At 35.2% G+C, this 11,038-nt stretch overlaps 1 protein-coding gene and 1 long non-coding RNA gene across 4 annotated transcripts; one reads left to right on the plus strand and one right to left on the minus strand.

The window, feature by feature from the left end:
• Positions 1-4,612: 4,612 nt before the first annotated feature.
• Positions 4,613-7,860, minus strand: LOC105318464 (E3 ubiquitin-protein ligase TRIM71). 3 transcript variants are annotated; one of them, XM_011415615.4, is made up of 2 exons: positions 7,704-7,860; positions 4,613-6,648 (listed from the first exon to the last, which is right to left on the minus strand). In XM_011415615.4, the coding sequence occupies exon 2, from the start codon at positions 6,629-6,631 to the stop codon at positions 5,045-5,047; it is 1,587 nt and encodes a 528-aa protein (XP_011413917.3). In that variant the 5' UTR covers positions 6,632-6,648; positions 7,704-7,860; the 3' UTR covers positions 4,613-5,044. The 3 variants fall into 3 exon arrangements, with proteins under 3 accessions (XP_011413917.3, XP_011413918.3, XP_034326019.2); XM_011415616.4 differs by having other exon boundaries at positions 7,699-7,853; XM_034470128.2 differs by lacking the exon at positions 7,704-7,860 and adding an exon at positions 7,056-7,267.
• A 1,179-nt stretch (positions 7,861-9,039) lies between these two features.
• Positions 9,040-10,603, plus strand: LOC136276238 (uncharacterized). The gene is made up of 2 exons (XR_010714689.1): positions 9,040-9,639; positions 10,090-10,603. It is a non-coding gene; the product is annotated as an uncharacterized lncRNA (long non-coding RNA).
• Positions 10,604-11,038: the final 435 nt, after the last annotated feature.

The following is an 11,038-nucleotide window of genomic DNA, read 5'->3' on the forward strand; positions in this document are numbered from 1 at the left end:
AATGATTTTTATAAACATGAACTCAATCAATGTCAATGAAGAGGGTCGGTGCTCGGTTCCGCACCGATCCCGATTGCGTAGTGCTAAACTATAACTTCCGTGCTAGGTACTCCATCTAGTCTTGTGCTATAGGTGCTAAATTCTGTAATTTTATCGATAAAATTCTTGTACTATAATAACTTTTACTGCAAACCGACTATTCTAATTATTCAACGTTCATATGATATTAAACAATACAAATACGAGATTCGGGTAGTGCCATGCATAACTATGCCCATATAAAGTCTCGGTGCGCAATGGGTAAACTTGGAAGGTGCAATTTGACTAAATTTCACTAATTTAGTAAATTTTATATAAAGCAATTTCTGCGCCTTGGCTATAAACAACGCAAGTATAAAACTTTAAACTTCTTAAGAACACATACAAAACCGGGAGAAATAAATTTTCCCGGAGTCAGAGTCCAGGGATGCACCGACTAAATTCTACATATTTCCAATAACTTGTAAACTAATAAAATTTTCAATATTCTTTAATTTTACATTCTTACTATAAATTTTCTACATTTCTCCTAAATTAATAAGCGCAAATACATATAGTTTACATACTCATACCTTCCCTCGGTACTCGGTGCTCACACGCTAATGTGGCTTTCTTCTAATTAGAATTCTGGCCTCTGACAACGCGCACTCCGTGCGTTTCTTTTTATACTATGACACACATCATATTTTACGTCATAACTTTGTACGAAAATTAATATTCATAATTGTCTTTAAAAAATCTAAAGTTATTCTGTATGAATATCAGCTAAAATCAACTAACTAAACTTTATTAAATCATCCTTAATCAATTCATAAATCAATACCGCCGTATTGATTTATTATTTAAAATATAAACTTCGTATACTGGATTGAAGAAGTACTGCAGAAAGGAAAGAAATAAGAGGGGTTGAAATAGGGGTGGGTGTCTATTTTGAGACTTGGATTTATTTGCTGCGGATCGCTGTAAGTTGTGAACAAACTCAATTTTGACCTATAAACGCCATGGGACCCTATGTATTTCTATTGATTTTTTGTGAGTGCTTGGAATGAACCGAGTTCAAATGTGACCAAGGATATGTCTAAAAGTATAATAGCAAACTAGCCAGATGGGTATAGGTTAACATTGAGCCCTATGGGAAATGAATTGGTACTCTTTTCCCTATAGAGACCCTATTTTTTAAATGTTTTGTAGCTTAAAAATTGAAAAGGGTTAATTATTTCATAATGAAAAGAGCAGATATAACATTTTAAAACACTAGAAGTAAAATTAATACAGTAAATGTAAATTTGAGGGTGGGAGTGGCTGTCATTTTTAAAATGGGGGGGGGGGGTAATGAATGGGTGTAAAGGGTAAATTAATGGTGACCAGGCAAGAATAAAAGCAAAAAATGAAGGTTTTTATGGTAAATTGGATAAAATAATTGTTGATCACCTGTGTTGCACTCCACTATTGCAGTTCTTTGCTATTATTGAAATATCAAGTAAAAAGTGGTGGAAGCAAAAACTCGAGATATAGAAGACGCATGTATCTTCTAACTATAATATTAAATAACTGAAGAACTGACGGGAGTTGATTTTATCGATTATTATTTATCTTAGAATCAACGATAATGTTATTTTGCATGTCAAGTGGTTTCTTACAGCGAACTACATTGAAACGTTTAACAGGTCGTTTACACTACCTTATATGGATAGCATTATTTAACACGTGACAATATTTTCGTCAAACAGATTCTCCAATCCATTGAATGAGTTGCAATGCATGACGGTCAACAACGTGTTTACGATTCAACAGACGCACGTGGTTTTTGTCTGTTTTATTCACAGTATTTAATTGCTTGTCGGAATGTTTGAACATCTTGATTTTTACATTAGAAGGTAAACAAGAAAAGATTACGTACCATTAACTTTGTTCCATGCTCACATTGAAAAATACTGTTGTTTTAGTTGATCAATTGTTGCTTAAAAATGATCAGTATCAAACGACTGACAAACATACGCATACAAGTACCAACAGGTTTTGATAAGAAAAAACTGCACAGTTGTGTATTGGTGACTTTATCATTGTGCACTAGAAATAAATACAGGTAATTGTACATTTTTAACATACGTGAATAGCCACGGTAGTAGAAATGCACAAATATACAAACGCAGAAGCGCAAGCTGTGCAGCATACAGTATTTTGTCCGTTAAGCATTCTGATGAATATTCCTGAAGAAAATATCAACGCGCATTCTAATAATATGTTGTCTTAAATATGGGATATCACGTGAAAAAACGGTAATCGCTGCTTCTAATTCTATAGGACGTACCTCTTTTTAAAACATTGACAATGGGGTATTTAAATAGGTTGATATAAGTCATCATATGCAATATTTTTTAAATGTGAGCATAGAAATTGAAGTTCAGACATAATTGTCCATATTAATTTCATAAATTCTGAAAAATCATTCAAAATGAGTTTCCAAAGAACAATTCAAAATGGTACTAGTATATATTTTCAAAACGCTTTGTATACACTGAAATTGTAGTAGCCCACAATGCCTTGCAACTCATTCACCTGATTGGTTTGTCGATAAAAGTAAACAGTTGGCTAATTTAGTTGCAATTTTATGCCGACGTCACAAAATATAGTTGTCTTGACCTGTTTAATAAGGGTTTACTCCAGAAAAGTTTCTACGTAATGTTTTGACTGACCTTTGTCCAATCAGACCGTAGCTGGGCGGAGTTGAGACATTGCAATTGCCGCTCGTGACTTGAATCATTTTATGAGAGAGAGAGATGTGAGAGTGAGAGAGAGAGAGAGAGAGAGAGAGAGAGAGAGAGAGAGAATTGAGTAAGTTACAGGCACGTAGCATCAGGGGGGGGCAGGGGGGGCATGGCCCCCCCACTTTTTCTCGCAGCAACAAATTTTTAAAATTTACATATAAAAAAATGAATCATAATGGAGTTGGCCCCCCCACTTTTTTGGAAGTTAGGAAAAAATTGATATGAAAATAAGGAAATGAGTAGTGAAATTGAAGTTAACCCCCCCCCCCCCCCCCCCCCCCGCACGGATTAGGAATTTCATGATTTGGAGGAAAAAAAATTTTGGTAGGGAAGAATTTTTTTTTGGAAGTATAGTTGATTCCCCCCCCCCCCACCCCCCCACGGATTAGGATTTTGAAGATTTTTGGAAACTTTAAATTTCCTTTTTTTTTTTTTTTTTTTTGTCAAGATTTTTTGGATGGGTCTGGCCCCCCCACTTTCAAAAACGATGCTACGTGCCTGAGTTATAAGTGGTGCCGATGAAGGAATAATCATTTGTTATAAACTTGCAAACAAATTAATTAGGGTCTGTTTATAAAAATTACATGTATATCCTATACTGGTATAACTTTAAAGCGTTTTAAAGAACGATTGTGAAAATTTCTTGGCCGCGCGCCTTCGACAACTTGTACATGGATAAGAATAAGGTAGCTAACCAACTAAATTTCCTAGCATGGAGTCCGAGAATACGGACATTAAATATTTTGAAATGCGAACGAATGATCACTTATGAACATGATGAATTTATAATAAATGTAGTGTAAAGGAAAAGCAACGCAGGCGGATGCTTAGTGGAAAAGTAAAACAATGGCGGACAAATTCGTCCTAAGGTAAAGAATGTTTCACACTGAGTAACCATGAAGAAAGTTTTTATACAAAGTAAATTTACAACCTATGTTTAATTCCAGGAAGATTCGGCAAACTTTGATTTGAATATTAACGGTAACACATGTGATAAAAAAAGGTTTCTTAAATATTCGTACAGTCTTCTATGTTCGACATTACCTCATCCTATTACTGATCTATATATAGACATCGTTGTTCCCTGGTTAAAGAATTTCAAAACACTTCAAAGTTTCATAAATTTATAAGATATACAAGACCGTGATTTGTCACTTTATATGATAACTATTGTTGATAGATAGTTCGCTCATCGGCGTCTTCTAATTTACTCCATTAATCAGTTAACTCTCTCTCTCTCTCTCTCTCAAATTAAGTCACGAGAGGTAATGTCTCAACTCCGCCTTCTACGATCTGATTGGACAAAGGTCAGTCAAAACATTACGTAACAACTTTTCTGGAGTAAATGCCTATTAAACGCTTCAATGTAGTTTGCTGTATATGTATTTGATTTACGCACATTTTTTATAATATGAATACTCGGACTCTTCCGAAAAGAATTTCGAGAAAACATGAATCATGTCGTGTAATATTTAACGATACTATTAATTCCATCAACGTACGTATCAGTAATCGAAATATTTCTGGAAAAATTGTATGGATCCAAGCAATATTGAACTCTAGCTTCGTTCAACCAGACGCTCGGCTGTCTCCGTTAATCTTCGACAAGCAAGAGAAATTCTCTGCTTGTCGAAGATTTACGGAAACCAACGATCGTCTGGTTGAACGATACTACAGTAAACTCTAGCGTAGGAATACATACATGTACCACTACAAAAATTGTCTAAATTGTTTCCTAACATTTAGAATCTGACTATTTTTAAGGTATCAATAAATAAGTTTCCTTGAAAAACAATGCTTCAGAATTCATTACAGCGAATTTACTATCGATTATTTCCGAGAACTAAGTCTTGTCAGCGGTGATGATTTGTGCTTAGGTCCAAACACTGTTCCACTTTCGGTTTGCCAGAGTAACTGCATAGGAGAGTTGATTAAAATCAACTCCCAAAAACAGCAAATGCTCATAGTCATATTCACCTATGAGACTTATGAAATAGAGACGGCTTCGAGGACGCAACACGTCATCTTAAATGATCGTCCGCTCAATATCATCGATGTGCACCAAAACCATAACCGATGTCAGTGAACATGGGATCATATAATTTTTTCTATGACATGGTTACATATTCATTGTCATTTTCTTTTACTGTACCCTTTTTATTTTTATATGAATGTCCAATACCGTCACTATCATATAACAGATCGATAAATAAAACTTTTAAATTGTCTTCATTCTTCTAAGTTAAGTATTTGATTTTTTTAGCGATTCCGGTCAGAGCCTCTCCCACCATCATCTCACCGTCACCAAGGATACACACGGCGCATGGATATTTTATTCCCCCGTCAGGAATGATGTACCTCAGGAATCGTCCGTCTCTGTCCAGCAGGTGAATCTTGTCGCCGTTATAATCTGTGACGACGACGTGACCGACAGAATCATTGGCGACTGAACAAACGTCATAACCACTGTCCTTCCCCGAGTACGAGTACCGGAATATGCCCAATCTATCGACAGCAATGACTGCATTTTTCTTCCAGTCAGTTACAATGATGTCCCCGTTTATATTCTCAGTGATGTAAGTCGCCCGCTGGTACAGAGGTTGACCCTGCGAGTCGTACTGGATTTCCTGGAGGACGGTACCGGTACTGCTGTATCGGACGACTTTGGACGGATCGTCTTTATTAAGACAGACCAGTAGATCACCGGATGCGGTGCTTGTGACGCCGCATGGCTTCCAGTCCCCGGTAGTGAACATCGTCACCACAGTGTCTGTGTCAGATATCATTTTCACGCCTTTTAGTGTTGTGTACACTACTTGTTTGTTGTACAAACATAAGTACATCCCTGTGTTAGTAATGCTGACGGTGTGGTGGAGGAGTCCCTGGAGATCAAACAACTTCAGTTCTTTGCTTGCTCCTCCCATCCACACTTTGTTATCGTCAGTAACGGCCATGTCATACAGACGATTATTCGTCTCTTCATTAGCAGGGAACCCAGTGTCTATAACAGAAGTAACTGTCGGTACCTCTAGTATTTTTCTATTCGATGATTCCTTTTCCTTTAATTTGATTTCCAAATATTCATCTATTTTACGTTCAAAGGATTTCGGAAACGAATACTGCGAGACCTCACTAAAATTCGTTTGTTTCTCAATCACTGGTACAAAAGTCTTTAATTCTGTAACGTTCTTTGATTTTTGTAATTTTGTTGCTTTCGCGTTCATTTCATTCACTTTTCCGATCTTTTCTTCAAACTCTCTCTTTTGTTTCTGTAGTACAGCCTCGTGTTCCTTTCGCATGTCATCCAGTTCCTGGTGAAGTTTCTTCACGGTCTCCTCGATCTGTTTGTGCCACTCTTCTCCCCGTGCTGTAACTTCATCTTTCCTCTGTTTGTAAAACAAAGGTATCGAGGACAACATCTTCATCGTATGGTCCAGAATTCTTTCTAATTCATGTTTGGATGACTGAAGTTGATCATTTTCCTTCGCAATAATTTTTAACAGTTCTTCAATTTTATCGGACAGCTCGGACATTTCATGCGATTTGTGTTTGATAGAAACGCAGAGCATGCATATCGGAGCATCACAAGTTTTACAGTATGCGGAACAATCGTTTTGGGGATGGGAATCACAGTGGCATTTGTCGTCATCATCCTTGCTGGTGTAATCTACAATGTCGTGGCCGTTTTTAGATTTCACGCGTAGATGTATGGGGACACAGGGGTCACAAAGATTGACCCCGCATCGTCTGCAGAAAAACGAGACTGGTTGCTGACAAAGATCACATTCCACAAAATGCTGGGCTTCGTCTCTAGATGCCATCATGAAAACCTTTGTGCACCCTGTCAAAAATGAAAAATTATTTTAAAATCCCACACGTTGTATTTCTTTTTAAATTAATTATTTCATATTTGGAGAAGGATGATTATCAGCTTTCGAATCGTTATATTCATATTAAATCTATATTCGTTTAACTACCTTTATATTTACCTTTTTATAAATAATATTTTCCAAATAAATATTTGTTTTACATGAAATTTTAGTATATTTCCAGAGACACTGAAAAAAAATGTATTGGCTGCACACAGAAAATTTTAGACCTTAAAAATGCCTGATAAAATCATTTATATGTAAGAATTAATGTCGAGAAGGGTCGAGTGAACTGGAATTGTTGAGAGAGAGAGAGAGAGAGAGAGAGAGAGAGAGAGAGAGATTTAATGGTGTAAGGGAGATAACTCCTATTTATTACCTTAACATCGATATAGTTTCCTCACCAATGCCCTTGTAATAATTAATAGACATGGTTGCTGTACAAATGATATACCCTTCGTTTGTTCATGATTAACAAATAAACTGTATTTTATTCACACGATGTCCAAGATTAACATTTTACAAAGTATTTGGCTACTCTACCATGCCTTAGATACCTTGAAAAGTAGCAAGGTGTCAGTAAAGGTTAGGCCTACAGCTTATACATGTACATGCGCACCCAGGTGCAAACACGTCATGACTTGTTACAAAATGAAAATCTGCCGCGTTTGATGTATAAATATCGTAGGTAAATGTTCATTTTATCACAGGCCTTTGAATTTCTATCAATAAGCCGTTAAATATTTGGGAACAGATACATGTATATGTTTACCCTATCTATATATAAATATACCAGGTGTATCTATGTATAGATAGGGTATACATATATTTGTCCCCAAACAATTAACGGCATATTGACAGAAATTTAGAGGCCTGTGATTTTATCAATTTAATATCACACAATACTCTTGCCAATGGTAAAAATGTATGTATACCATGCATAGACCATTTGCATAACATTTTTTTTTATCAAAACGATATATGCATGTACATGTACTGTAAAAATCTAGACAAGCAAATACCTTACACAAATAATGCACATCAATTCCAAAGTGAACCGTTAACGGGAATCCATTTCTTACAAAAATACGGAAAAAATCAACTTTCGGTTTATCAATTGGTCGTGACACACTAATCGCACCATCCGGGCTTTGTTAGTCAAAGCACTTCCTGTTAAAGTTAAAGGTTTTCTCAAACATTATAGATATATTCACCTCTCTCACACACACACACACGCACACACACACGTACACATATTTGAATTTGAGAGGATCTGAGCGATAATCAATTACATTGCATAAATATATCCATACCGGTATAATTAGCACAACCATAATAATAAAGTAAAATAATTAAAAATCGTAAAAAGTCTTCTTCTCTAAAACTGAAACAACAAAAGGAGCTCAATGTTTTTGAAAATATCTTTATAATATAATTTGTTTTGATACCGTAAAGCTGATTTGATCAAAGTTATTGCTATTGTTAGTCAAGGGATGTGACTCCTGAACATTTTTTTTGTTTTCAATGAATCAGTTGTGTCAAACAAATTACCAACATTTTAGGTAACTCGACATTTTGGTCCGAAACACAGAAATTTTTTTGGGAGAAAATATTTTTGAAAAATCAGGGAGGGGGGGGGGGGGTTGTCTTCAAAAACCAATGGCATATTTACTACTTGTATATTAGGTCATTTTATTTTTAGGATACATGTAGTAAACACATAGCTCAAAGTATTGTTAATTCCCTTGACTGATAGGGTAGGATTACATTACGCATAACGCATATTTGAATCTTGAACTACTATTACTAGTAACTTTTAACCTTTGCTTCAAGTTCAACTAAAACCTATGAGAATTACACGATTACCTCAAGTAATAAAGAACTTATATAAGACTTTGCTAAACAACAACGTCAATTATTTTCATTAATGTAGCAATAAATCGAACAAAGTCTACAATAATTTTGATGCATTGAATAGATATAATATCGCCCCTTCAAAGAATAGAAATAAGGAAAATCCCAAATAGCGGGGGTTTATGACAAAACCATAATTAGTGGCTCTCTGTCAGACATGATAGACCGTTAGTAAAACCGCCCCGTCATTTTCTCATAACAATATCCATAAAATCTGTCCATAGTCTGAATTTTAAATGTCATTTTTGTGCATAAAAGTTAGTTTTAAATACAATACAAAATGATCTAGCTGTGGGTGAAAATTTTAAAAAGGGCTACTCAATATGTGGATCGATATATTCGATACATATATGTTCAAATAATTACTATGATTTCTGGGGGTTTTTTAAAACAGGAACAAAATCTTTGAGTAGTCAGTGGTTAACTCAAAATGGAAAATAACCATTGTTGTTGCACAAGCATTTAATACATTGTCGAGAATTTATATTGATGAATAGGTAATTATAATAATATGAAGATGAAATCATGATTTGCCAGGCTATTGCGTCTCCAAGAAAACATAAATGGGAAATCCCAGGTGAATCAAAATAGTGGCAAACCATCATTTAACGGATCATCAACTATTGACAAAGATGACATATTGGTCATTCTGACTATTCAATGGCCGTATTTATATGCATTACGGACCGTTCGATCTTCAAGCAGAATAATAAACAATTATTCCACATATTTCCGGCTTGGTCGCGGGGTTATCATATATAAATATTTGGCACACCGGTACGATTCATTCCCTTTCCATCTACCAGCAAAGATGAGACAAATTCTACTCCTCGTTTTGGTGCTGTCCATCCTGGGAATTAACCACGTGACCTGCCAGAGAAACAACTGGTTGGCTGGTTTGGCGCTCGGAGGGGTAGCCGGGTGGGCCGCGGGGAATTACATAAACAGAAATAGGCGACAGGATGCACTCAATGACTATCTCCTCTACCGGTCTTTTGCCCCACGGCCCTACTACTGGGGAAATCCCTGGTCCATGGGTCGAGGATTCTGTAAGTTATCAGTCTCTCTCTCTCTCTCTCTCTCTCTCTCTCTCTCTCTCTCATTTTTTTTTAATTCACGAATCTCTAAATTAAGTGATGTACATTTTTTTTACCCTTGAAATTGTTACAAAGTGTACGCGCAGATTGAACTAAATTGCTTTATAGACTATGATTAACAGTATTTTTAAAAAGGTGTGATGTCTATTTTTTAAAATTCTTTTGTTTTGTTTTGTTTTTTATTAATTTTTTTCTTTTTATTTACTGCACCTTATTTTACAAAATACAGAATTTATAGTTAACGTTAATGCCTATTTTTTAATAACACTGTAAAAAAAGACCATTTACACAAAGCATCTGTATTCAACAGTCTTTGTATACTAGTATCCCAATACAAAGCTTCATGTATGTAGATATACTACATTTGAGTTGTACTTCAACAGAATTTTGTTTTCTTTACAGGGTAAATCTGAAAATATAGAAGCGGGAAAACAGGAGGAGAATAACGAGAATCAAGTTCGATCAACAAACCTTTCTAACTGCATGCAGTGTGGTCCTTTCTCATGGAATCATGCCATGTTTTGTGATTACGTTAAAAAAAAGTGAAACCAAAAAGTGATCTGGAAAATATATAAATTTTGAATGACTAGTGACTAACAACATCGATATCTAGTGAATATGTAAACCAACTTTGCGTGTGAGAAATTTTCGCGGGGGCATCGTCGTCGCGAATATTTCTCGCCGCGGACCATTCGTTGTTGTGTGGTTGTTATGACAAGATTGGTCTGGAGAAGGCTTAGTCGCGAACATTGGTCGTTGCGAACCAGTTTATCGAAATAAAAGTTGGTTTACATATTATGTAAATGATCCATTCTGCATTTCTTGATTACCAGGTTTTGTTGTTACGTTTGTTGTTTGAAATGCAGTGTATGAATATATGAAACAAGTATAGAATCATGAATAAATGTGTTGTGTGTGTGATCAATAAATAGATAAAACAATAATTTCTTCTTCGTCTTTTTTACATACACAAACAAAATATTAACATCACAAATCAAGACTATAAAACATTCTGTATATATACATGTATATACATTAACTAACAGATGTTTACATGTTTGAAAATAAATGTTTATGTGCATGCATGATGTTGCTTTTTTGAAAAGATAAAAAAGACTTTAAATATGATTACATTTAAATTCGACTTAAGTGTTGTTTGTATATAAGAGTGGTGTGTTTTTTATTTTGTACTTCTGAAGTTATATTTGATTGCAACTCAATCAAAATTAGTCAAGAATATGCATTTTTATCAAATGTGAAATATAGGATGCCTCTTTGAACGAACAGTTTTATTCAGTTATCTTTTGTGTAAATTCCGGTAAATGTACTTTGTTTTAGTTTAAACAATATT

The sequence above is a fragment of the Magallana gigas genome, chromosome 6 (genome assembly GCF_963853765.1).
Source record: "Magallana gigas chromosome 6, xbMagGiga1.1, whole genome shotgun sequence".
NCBI classification, from domain to species: Eukaryota; Metazoa; Mollusca; class Bivalvia; order Ostreida; family Ostreidae; genus Magallana; species Magallana gigas.

Excerpts from the sequence above, each read along its gene's own strand:
- LOC105318464 (XM_011415615.4), bottom strand. The coding sequence starts at position 6,631 with ATGATGGCATCTAGAGACGAAGCCCAGCATTTTGTGGAATGTGATCTT.